Raw genomic sequence first — 12,597 nt, 5'->3', positions numbered from 1 at the left:
CTCAGTCAGAGCCTGTGTTCAAAACCAACTATTTTAACTGCCTTTATTGTTATTTAGGAAAATCAACACGACGTTTAAAATGCAGATTAAGATTGGTGAATACAAAATGGTGGAACTCACTGAAGTAATGATCACTATAGGTACCTACAGCTGCTTTAAGACCTTCACTGAACTCTGGAAAATCTCCAGAAGTTATTTTGAGGTCATGTGAGAACACAGAAGATCCTCCGGGGGATAAGCGATTGGGCATGTTGATGTTTCTAATGTGCAACAGACACACAACTGAAAAAAAACACGCAAATAAATCAGATGAAAAAGATGAACCATACATGTAGAACACATCAATGAAAAGGAAAGACAACGCAATTTGAGAACTATTGGTGATGAGGGTAGACGCTGATATTGATGTGCTGTAAACAAAAACACACGATCTTGGCAGTAGATTTTATATGTTACACTCTGCCTCTGACCTGAATGCTGGAGAAATGTCCGAAAACACCTTAACTGTGTGTGTGTTGTGTGTGTGTGTGTGTGTGTGTGTGTGTGTGTGTGTGTGTGTGTGTTGTGTGTGATTCATAAAGTGCGGGAATGAGAGCCAAATTCTTCCCTCAAGTTTAAACACTTATAATTCACAGACACGTCTTTGCCTCAATGTTCGGCGGCGCCGCAGAAACTGGGAGCTTTGGAAAACAGTGTGCCAGACTCTTACAGACATTACATTTGCCTTTTGTTTAATTTCGCAGACGGACAAAAAATTAAATAAAAATAAAAATATGGTTCACGTCATATCAGTTAGACGTTAATTGCGAGCAACTGAGTAAGAAAAAAACGTCCATGTCAGCCACTGAGTAGCAGTCATTGGGAATTACTGCAATGTGGTGACAACAACTACAGAGATCTCCACAAACCACTGGCAAATTGGCTGCTGCCTGCAACGTCTAAATAAATATCCCTTTGTCTTCCCCAAAATGTCAAACTGTTCTTTAAAAGTAAGGCTGAGGCAGTTGTGGTAAAATGGAGAAAACTTTCAGTAATATATTATATTTTTCAATTATCATCCTGGACTCTTTTTATAAATGAAGCCAGAGCATTCAAGCTCAACATAATTCTCACTTTCTGTTTCCTGGTTGTGTTTCCTTGTCAAAATCCTTCTGTTGTGGGCAAAACATATTTCTCACTTTTCATGCACGGGCACAAAGCTTATTTGCATTTTACGACGCAGTGCCCATTTGAGACAAAATGTCTGGAAGCCAGGGTCTTTCGCTAACCAAGCAAAAACATGCATATGTCCAATGTGTGTGTGTGTGTGTGTGTGTGTGTGTGTGTGTGTGTGTTTGTGAAAAGCCGCCCCCTTTAATCTGCTCCACAGAAACTCTCAGGGTGAAGAAATCAAACGGTTTTGAAACAGGTCCCAAAAATCAGAGCCAAAAAAATAAATAAACACAGCTCAGTGAAAAATGTGCAAGAGGGTGTGAACAGAAAGGTCGCTTGCCGCTATTATCATGGTAGAATAAGCCGGGGCAACGAGCAGGGAATTAAGATTCCCGATGCATGGGGAGTGTGGTGAGGAGAAGGGAGGAATGATTCACAGAGTACACAGAGGAAAAAAATAAGAAAAATAACCTTAGATATGTACAGATACTAAATCACCTCCCTATCGGCACAACCCCCCACCCACCTAATCTACTTCTTCAGAGTTGGCTCACGCACAACACATCAGCATCCTTAATGAGTAATGGTTGGGCAACAAAAGAAAGGCACAGTGCGGTCAGTCAATGATTTTTCTTTTAAAGTTTTAACAACTATAAAACAAAGAAAGATAGTTTTAAAACTGCATTCAAAACGTGAGGTGAAGTGTTAATATTAGCAAACAGTGACATGTAACCCTGATCCAGAAGTCAGACATTGAAGTTTGATGATGCATTCACACAATTGCTCACAAAGTGCTTCACACAAAAGTCCATGGCAAAATGAAGAATCGATTGTAAAAAAAGATGTTCTGTTCTGTCCAATTTAAGAGCAAAATCACAACATAATAAGGTTTAACCTTAAGTTTATAGAGAAACCCAACGATTCCCATAAGTTGCATTAAAAGTCAACGTAAAGAACTTCAGATGATGGGCAGGAGTCTCTCTCTCACACACACACGCACGCAACTGGTGTGAACAACTCACAACCACGACACATCTCGGAGCAGCCGTCCTACAGACCGCAGCCGGTGTGGCCTGGGCATGGTAGACGAAAAGACACAAAAGTCGCGACTACAATTTGCAACATTCGCGTACACAGGCACGAGAGACAAACATTTCATCTTTGCATTTTCATGTGATCTCATCACACAAAGAATTTCTTGCAGACATGAGACTGGTGATAACTGTATATTTTTTATATTTGTCAACAAATCCCATGAAACGACATTTTTCTAAATAATGATCTGTGTCTTGAAATCCGTCAATTTATGAAAAAGTCGTGACAAGTATCAAGTTTCTGTTACTGCCCAGGCAGGGAGCACGCAAACAAGGACACACGGGCAGGCAGGCTGAGGGCGCGCAGGCCAAAGGCTAGTCCAACTGGGAGGAAGACTGGAGGCTAGCCCACTGAGAGACTGGCTGAGATCAGGGGGGTTAGCAAAGTCCTGAAGCCATTCAGACAATGAACTCTTAAGCCACAGATTTATAGATATTTCCTTGGGTGCCATCCTCAGAGCTGCTTCACTGCTCTTAGGCCTCTTTCCATTCACCATGAATACACACGAGTGTAACAGGATTTCAGGACCCATGTGCAGACAAACAGGAAGACAGGACGGTGCAGGGAAGATACTTAAATAAACCCAAAAAGGTTTACAGACTGACAGGTGGGGAGAAAATGACCATAGGAAAGCACAGAGTAAACAGACTGTACATCAGGCTTTGCCTACACAAGCATAATAACTGTTACTAGGATAAAGTCATCACTTGTTTCATGGGATTTGTTAACAATGTATAAAACTATCTTAAATTACACTTGTAGTCACGAATGGAACATGCGTTGTCAACATGGTTATTCTAACTGTGAAGATTGATCATGATGTTCAGCATTTCTGTGGAAGAAACATTCAAACCTGTTACAGCTTTCAAAGAAAAATAAGAAAAACATGACGAAAAGCAGAAAGAATCAAATCAAATTGAACAGAAATCATCTCCAACACTTGACACCGAGTCCCAGCGCAAACAAATGATTCCCTAGAAACGCCTGCAGTCACCGGGGTGAACTGCTCAGCATAGTTCCAACAACCGATCTCCAGACTACAGGCACATATCAGTCGTGCTTTCTACTCTCTACTACCCTGGAACTCAGACCCTTTTGAAAATCCTTCTCCACATATTTGTCTTTTAGGTTTTTGTGTGTTAGAGGTTGTGCTTCTTCATCACTCTACCACAAATCCGCTTTTTCTCAAATATCTATAACAGAGGTAATGAGCAAAGTTATCATGACCAATATTAACAATGGTAAAATGTGTGAATAACGACAAGATTAACAAATGCTGGGGTCTTCCTCTAATTTCTCCAAGGTAATGTGTATGCCACGCTACAGAAATGGAACAGAGCCCTGTCGTCATACTGTTGCCTGTTGTTGCCGTACAGTCGGGGAGTGAACAGGCAGGTGACTAATTTAAAAACGTAATTGGATTTTTAGTTTCAACCGGCACATGTGTTATTATCACGCTTTTTATTCATTTCGGCATGAAAAGCAAATCAACTTATAACTCCCCCGGCTGAGCAATGTAACTAAAGCTGCAATAAACATCTGTACAATTCCTTTACCCCAAGCCTACATGAGGTTCCCTCCACTTGCGAATCCATTCATCCACCCTGCAGCATGACGCCATGCCAGACTGCGTATTGTTTTCACTAGTCACTTTTTCAGCAACCTCTCCAATCCATATCAAGGCCATACCGTCCTTTGTAAAGTGAGTTTGGGCTCAAACTGAGTAGCGGGAGGGTTACCAATACCAATAACTAGTAATAAAATAAAGCTTTACAAATTGCTCCAAGATGTTAATTTCCAGCTCAGCTTAAATCACATAAGAACTGTAAATCCTTCCCTGAAAGATTGTTAATAGCAAATGTTCAATTCTGGTGAATTTCGCAAGGAGGATAAACCCATTTTAGACGAAGGGCGAGCCATTTCACAGCTGCGGTTCATGGGTGTTCTCAGCGGGACTGTCTGCACACGCTGCTCTCACTCTGCACTTTAAAAATGTAGAAACTCTGTCCTCATGAACCCTGATTTTTCAATGATGTAAATGTGCATACAGTGCTCTCCCTCTTACATCAAAGCTGTCTGATGGTTAGGAGGCAAATATTCACTATCAAATCATTGTAGAGATCTGAATTAAACTTAAATTGCTCCAAATGGGAGGAGTTCTAGCTCAAGATAGAGACAGAATCCGAGGCATCACCTTGCATCAGCCGATGTTTGTGCAAATCTGGTAGCTGATGTGCCAAAGAAATCCTTTTCTGAGAAGTTGGCACACGTCAAATCAACAGTGTGTTGAGTGGTGCAGTCCATATGCCTTGGTAATGAATGGGATATTTGAAAAAACAACAACAAATCAAATAGTTGTTTATCCTGTATATATTCTTTATTGGTTTTAAAGGCCTTTAATGAACAACATTTCCCATGAGCCCCACACCAATGTGGATTAAGAAAGAGTCTAAGAGTGAGAAAAGGCAAACAGCTGTTTAAACAGCTGTTTGCCTTTTTTTATACAGCAGAGATTACAGCTAAAAAAGTTCAAATTAATTTCAGAAATAGGGTCCACATCAAATTACATTGATGGTGGTCAATGTTCAAGCTGTTTTTTTTATTTATTTACAGAGTACTTTTTTTAAATCATAGAAGCTTTCAATTACACCAAGTACTGTAGTTGATGCTTACGCCTATTTTTTTATTTTAAAGTAGGGTTAATAGGGTCTCTGCACAGAGTTAGAGAAGGCTATAGCCTGAGCATGACTTCAAAGCACAAATATCGCAGGTAAAAATAATTCCACTAACAATGGGACCAGCTGTTAAAAAACGTTGAATTTATCCAGAGATTTATAATCTTCAGGTGATTGAAGGTGAAAGAGACACATTTTTGTGCAACTAAATTACTTAATAACTGCATCTTCAGACACACAACATGATCAGGAACTTTCAATACTGAACATGATGACGGTTCGTGTTCTCACGGTGAAAGGTGCTCGAAGACGTGTCTCAGTCAGAAGGAATGGACTGGAACAGTTAGACAGGGATGCACTGTTCGTTCCTGCTCTAAACCATATATATTACATCATATATAAATACATATACTATATGAAATGATTACTGAAAGGACAAAGCATTTACTGGTAATCGTCAAATGCCATTGGAAGTATATGCTCTCTTACTGTGAGTGTAATCCAAAAAGGTTTTCTTCCATATGTTCACCCTTAATGCTTTTCTCTATCACTGAAATGACCTCCATGATGCATTAGCTCCATGAGGGCTCAGCTATACCTCAAACTGTGCTGGTCAATTATCACCAGCTGTCGCCTGTGAGATCGTGATGGACCCACCTTAAGATGAGCAGCCATACTGTATGTATACGTACACACACACACACACACACACATATATATTGAACTATACTACTTCAAAACAGAGTAGTTGATAGATCACTTGAACAAATGTGATAATTTAACGTGCAGAAGAGGGCAGGGGGTTCACATCAGGCCTAATGTGCTGAGTAATGAGACGGGGGGGCTCACCAGGACGCAGACCTCAATAAAGCCCTTTCTTCATCTTGAGTCACCTAATACCTGTTGATTAAACACTCTGAGTGATGCAGCTGATGCTCTGTGGTGACCCCTCCTATTTGTAAAGGAGACAAATTAAAGTCCTCCATCAAAATGTGATCAATGCCACAGAGCCTCTGGCTGGAATGGGCACCACGGCATAATGAAGCTATAATTCAACTTTACTGCGCAGTAAATGAATGATGGACATTTGAAAGAACCCACAGAGGATTTCTGAGAATTTAACCTTAATAAACGTACTTTCCAGTATTTCTTTATTTTTGATTAATTCATTCATTCGCTCACTCACTCACTCACTCACTACCACTTTTTCATTTGAAAACGCATAAACCCTGTGATGGATATGCCTGGTGTTCACACTACTCTGCTAAAACAGAGAAGTTTGGAAACACTACTGACACCTTATTAGTTTGAAAACTCTGGGGCTGCATTTTAGTCTGGACGGGCTGAAACAGAGATGTCTGGAAGCGATGACATAGACACTTACTGCCGCTTCTTCATTGGATCTTTTCCGTCACAGAGTCGCCCTCCCTGATTAGTGAGGCCACTATGAAATGACCCCCTCTCCGGATGAAAACAACCAGCATTAGCCTAAGCTACCAGGGTAGAACACAACATTGATCATCAGTTATAAACGTTGCTGACCCTGTTGTCGTTGCTCAAAGCTGTTTCTAAATTCAGTATTTTACAATAATAAAACTGCTTACATGTGTAGGAAGTGATATATTATGAAAGCAATCTGCAAGAACTCCTGTGTCCAGTTGGACGTGCATGCCTTCCTCATGCCCAGTGTACATCAGTGATAAGTGTTTACCAGCATGGTAGTATGGACTGTATTAAAAGTAGCCAAAACACTTTTATGTGAACAGAGATCGTTTTAGTTTCAGTAGTTGTGTGGATGTAGCCTCACTCGTCATTTGTATTAAATTCTCTATTTACTGTACCTTAAATACTTCTAAGAGACTTCATGAATGCAGGTAACACTGCACTGCTTGGCATGAGATAAATTTGAATCAGATCATAAAGGAGCCTGAAACAAATCTCAGACTGGATTCATTTGTTGCCCATGGAATAGGAACAAATATTTCCATGTGCAGCTCTGAAAATCCAACTTCACTCTGTACAATAATTCGATTTCTCTTTTGGCAAACAGGCCAGCATCTATCCGAGCCAGTGAACCAAATATTTTTGTTACATCTGTGAGCCGCCTCCAGCAGCAGCAGCAGCAGCAGCAGCAGCAGCAGCGGATGTCTACTGCAGTGCTCACTCCTGTTTACAACCACTCCCCTAACACCTGTGAGCCAAACACACTTTAACCAATCACATGACTGCTGTGTGCCGATGGTGGTGGGTCTGGTAATCAAAAGTCATCAAAACCACAAACAGCACATGAAAAGTCAAAAAACAACATCTCTGCTGAATTTGTACTATTCATTTAAAGGAGTGATATGAAACTGAGTGATGTTCATATTCAGAGTAGACACTCATATAAACATTGCTCCACAGCACTACTGGTGGTCAAAGCTGCACAGTACAACTTTGATAAGTGGGGATCCCGTTTTTTTTCTAAATCGGGGCCATAAAGGGGCCACAGTTTACACAGAGGGGCCAATTATATGTCCAACATCCGTGCACAATTCCTAAATCAGTAAGATGCACATTTAAGTAATTCCTTGTTTATCGTTAACTCTATAGCTTTGGGCAAAGCCACACATCATTGAATAAATTGTTCCTTCTTCATGCACATTGTGTACTTTAAAGGAAGCTTGGAAAATATAAATTCTTAACATATTTTTGCAGATGCAGGGAAGGGGCCACTGGCCCCCTGACCCCACCCCTGGATCTGCCCCTACCTTTAATGTGTGAACATTAATTCGTTTTTCATTCAAATAATTATTCAAATATATTAGATTAAGGGAAGTTTTCTGATAAAATCTTATTTGTGATCTATGCAACTAAGTGGAACTGAATATTTTCTTGACATAATGCACTCCCCTTCACATTCACATTGATATTGATAACCTTTTCTAAGAGCCAGATACAACACTAGGGTAAAGCCGAAATGCAATATTGCCTGCGATTGAAAGTCTTTAGCAGACAATGGTTTACTTTAACAATAATTTCCTTGTTGAATGGATTCTAGATTCTTATTATTTCATATCAATGGGGGGAAAATATGTTTTCTCATGACTAATCTTCTTGAGATTGCTCCTTTCCAAACTACGGCTTTCATTCTGTCACCTGCCCCAAATACATATGAATAAGGACTCAGACTTCACAAAGGCAGCTTTGGCATGCATCAAAAGTTCTTAATAAGATACTTTACCTGCAAGGCACCCCATAAGTGACTGCAGCACCAGCAGTTTCCATAGCAACATCATCTTCAATTTTGTAGGGTCAAAGTAGTCTCACATTCAATCATAAACGTATGGAATCCGATTTGGACCTGTCTGCAGAAAGAGAAAAGAAGGTGAGATTAGTGCGGTGGTAAGGTTCCAATTAGCAGCACATCTTTTCTTTTACCTTCTCAACATGCTCTCCTTACAAGGTGTGAACAGAGAGCAGAAACGTGTAGTAATTATTTATGGTAGAAATCATAGTAGCTGTACGCTTGTTGTGTTAAGTTGTTAAGCTTGATAAGTGTGACTTCGCTTGTGACATATTATCCCTATCCAAGTCAAAATCTTTAAGGCGCAAGCAAAACAATAGCCACCTGTGAATATCTATTCACCATCACATCCATATTTAGTGAGACATCAATTAGGGTAAGAAAGGAACTAGATTCACATAAGGTTTCAGCATTTCCCACAAAATGAATTCAATATATTGGTAATAAGGCTGTGACTTCACCCCCCAATTACAGGGTTTTACAGAAAACCTACCATAACTTTCAAAAACCAGAAGACTTCAGGTTTGGCACATGAACGCAAACTATCTCATATACATTCATTTCCACATCTACAGCAGCTCCAGGGACAGTCGATATGAAAGCAAAGTCATTCCTGTAAGATCTCATAGCATTGTTCCGACATGAAGCCTCATAGCTTTAATGCTCATGAAAGTGCAGAGGCAAAAGATGAAAAACCCCTGTAACATCTAGAGGAGATCACAACAGTCGTGGGGCTCTCCCTCACAGGCATTATCTCCCCGCAGTGAGATTTAAAACGCCGCCGGAGTTTGTTGAGTGTCAGGGAGGCAGGACTCAGTCTCAGCCTTCTATAAACCTCTGCAACAGGAAGGAAACTGAAGGTATGTACGACACTGAGTAAAAGTCTGCTTTGTTTTTTGTCAGAGAGGAAGAGCCAAACATCATTACATTGTTTTTGTTAGGGACACAGTATTCACTGATACATGACAGCTTTTGACACATTCATTATCTTGATTCAGTGCATGCTGTACTGGGTACAAAAGAGGATTTACAGAGACTCATCTCCCTTGTCAGCGGCCTGCTTTAAAAACAGATTAAGTTACACAAAAACGTACAAATTGGGTTTTGCAGAGTTCTTACCACGTAACTGTTGATCATTTAAGCCGTCTGCTGGCTTTGTTTACTTTTGCCTTGCCTTATTTTGGGAGTTTTGGCCAATTGACTACATCTCTTATGGGCATAGCATTTAAGGTGAACATCAAGTTAGGTTTGGTATGGAATGAATGAATGAATGGTACATGTACTTGGACACATTTTACGACAAGAAAAGTTGTAATCAAATTAAAATTGGTATATTGATGGAATAATACTTTTGATTTTGTTAATTAAATGATTAATTTCAAGAAATTTCACTCTTTATTTATCAACTCACTTCTGTATTTGTGTGTTGAATACACTGTAAAGTTGGCATGGAATCAGTGTGTTAAGTGGTCTACACAACTAAAACTCAATATTCTGAAACTTGTTTATCTCTGAGTAAAGGCTTTTGATCAAAATGTATGGTTTTGCATTGCAGCAAAGATTTTGTCGACTATCCAGCCATTAGCCGATATTGATTTGATTTTATAAACATATATGTTTGAGGGGAATAATAAAAGGTCTGAGTACAATGACGAACATATTATGAGTAGCATTGTCTACACTGTGTACAAGGAAAAACTATACAGTCACGAGGTAAACAGTAGATACTTAGTTAATGTAACAAGGAAATCTAATCAAAGATAAAATCCTCGTTTTGTGTTCCTGCGCAGACACACACCCAGACTGGATCCATTCAAATGAACAGGAAGTTGCTTTCTCGTAGGACTTAAGTCCGCCTAAACGCGACCTACGACATTAGCTGATTTTTTCCATTGTAATGCGTATGATGTCTGTGTTGAACACAACCTTCACTGTGATCAGATTTATAGACCGTGAGCACGTATAGTGCATAGAAGCTTGGTTTTATACGGCTGTTTTGTTGCATATGTGATGTCAATGAAGACAGATGAACTCAGGGTGTGCCGCAGGATGCAATGTGCTCCAATTTGATGTTTATCACTGAATATGTGGTGACTGTGTAGTGCAGAATGGCTATAATATGGCTGGCAGAAGACTCAGATGGTAAATGCTTGTCCATTAATATGTTTATCCTGTCCTGTCTCAAAACAGGACAGTGACTAAATGATGTCTTTAGTGGCTGCTTTCCAATCGATTGGAGCTTAAAAGCAACGTCAATTCATTAATCATACTTTAAAACTAGACCAAAAGCTGTATTTGCTGTTGTGCACCCTGATCATTTAATAGCATGTCTTATCTCCACCTGTTTATTCATTTGGAAGCTGCAAGCAGAGTCGTCCTTCATCTGACGCCATGTGACTCTTTTTCAAATGGTGTCGGACAGCTGTTCAGCCTTTACAACTCATTGCTTATCAAAGATTGGCTGCTCGGTTGCTGGACTGATGGTGGCCAGTTAGAAAATTTGAACATGGTCCAACCCCACTGCCTGGTGTCATTGGTGGGGTGTATATGTCTCTATCAGCGTATTATGTCTGTCTATGGTGGCAAACCGGTTTCCCCTCTGGGATCAATAAACATCCTGTCTTATCCTAAGAATAAAAGCAAAACAACCAGTTAAAAGTACTCTCTGTCCCTTGCGAAGCTCCTGCAGGTAACAAGCACTATCAATCTAACCTCTCCTGGGTAAAAATATATTTAGAATAGAGGCATTGTTTAACAAAAGCCTCTACAAAATTACAACTATTTGTGTAATGTTGCCATTACAAAGAAGCACAGGAAAAACTCTGTAATTCCACCCTGCTGTGATTCGGTACAGACAGCACAACGTTTCCCAACACAGAGAGCAAGAGTGAGACAAAACCCCTGCAAAACATAAAAAGGCACAGGAAAATGTTTGAATAGGCCACGTTCTCATTAATCTCACATTCTCAACCTTCCAGCTCAGTTTCCTGTCTCCAACTACAGAAAAGAGCCCTTTTATCTTCATACATCATATAGAAGGTTGTCAGAATCTTGTCTTGGAGAAATCTATGGTGCACGACTCTGCCTAACTCTTAGAGAGACGTTTTATCCTTTTTAAAGTGTTTCTGGTGAAAAGCTGTAGACACTGTGTCGGTTTTGTTTCCTTTTAAAATGTTACACCAGTCTTAATTTGATAGATGAATTTGAACAAAACTTTTATGATGAACAGGCACAAAACAGCATTTGCTGTAATAATGCTACTTTTAACAACAGGGGCAATAATCAACACAGTGATCGGCCATATTGCTGAATCCATCACATTTCAAAATTTCAAATGCATATATCAGGAATAATATAGACTGGATTATGCATCAACTAAAACTGAAAAAGGCTAATTATGATTGCATTATCGTCACTATCTAAGTAAGTTCAAGTGTCTATAGATCCTATTTCCTAATTAATTATATGACAAGTTAAACTGTCTTCAAGCTCACTGTTTTCAGCAGAAAGAGGATTTTAGCTCACTTAACACTACCTGATGATCAACAAACAGCTGCCAGACAAAGGTGGCAACTAACTGGTTAACATTTAGCTTCAGAGCCAGATACTGGAGAAGACCAACATTGACAACATAAACATTTTCCTAACTGTCTCCTACATACAACATGTTTTCTTTAAGTCCTTTTAGATGCTACTTAACAAAACCTTAACTAAACACATGCTATAAAGAGCTCAGAGGAATCATTTTATATGGGTCTATGATCGATTGACGATTTGGAACTCAGCTGACCAATTGGCAAATTATGTCCCCCAATGGACTCTGCAGTTTGTAAGTTATGTTACTTATACCAGAATTCTTGTTTATTTCTGGACATAGAGTTAATCTCAAAACCCAGACCTCACCGCGGGACAGAGACTCTTATGTAATATGATATTCTTTTGGTGTGAGGAATCTTTGGGGGATAGTGCCACCCCTGGACACACCCCTCCTAACTCTACACCAGTTGTTCCCTTGTTCTGAGTTTGGCGAGTTCAAGGAGAGCTACTATATAACTGTAGTTCCCCAATAATGTATAGGTCTTGAGTCCATCTGATTTGGCCCTACAAATATGAATCTATATTGTGTGTGCCCTGGTGGTGCCTCATCAGATCTTACTCATAGAACTGTAGTTATTCTTTGTGACTATTTTTCTTCACATTCCTAAGGTCTGTTTTTCCCGACAGTATCAAGAGTTTTGCTTTGGTCCCTCCACTCCTTTCAGCTCGACTTGATAAAGTACCCCTGCAGCTAAAGATAACACACTAGTGAGCAACTCACAAACTTGCTCTTGCCTATTGCTGCTGTAATCTATTTAGTTACTAAATGCCAGGAAAATGGATGTTGATAAA

The 12,597-nt window shown here is 39.7% G+C and overlaps 1 protein-coding gene across 3 annotated transcripts in view; it reads right to left on the bottom strand.

Annotated features, from left to right (window-relative positions):
• The window catches only part of cntn4 (contactin 4), a 153,836-nt gene that overhangs the window by 129,350 nt on the left and 11,889 nt on the right, over positions 1–12,597 (bottom strand). For all 3 annotated transcript variants that reach the window (XM_034585918.1, XM_034585917.1, XM_034585919.1), the window contains exon 2: positions 8,146–8,265. In XM_034585918.1, coding sequence (XP_034441809.1) covers positions 8,146–8,200 — 55 coding nt within the window. In that variant the 5' untranslated portion in view covers positions 8,201–8,265. The remainder of the gene's footprint in view (positions 1–8,145; positions 8,266–12,597) is intronic.

Source organism: Hippoglossus hippoglossus, chromosome 5 (genome assembly GCF_009819705.1).
Source record: "Hippoglossus hippoglossus isolate fHipHip1 chromosome 5, fHipHip1.pri, whole genome shotgun sequence".
NCBI classification, from domain to species: domain Eukaryota; kingdom Metazoa; phylum Chordata; class Actinopteri; order Pleuronectiformes; family Pleuronectidae; genus Hippoglossus; species Hippoglossus hippoglossus.
The sequence above is the reverse complement of the archived record's forward strand: the minus strand, read 5'-3'. Positions and strand labels throughout refer to the sequence as shown.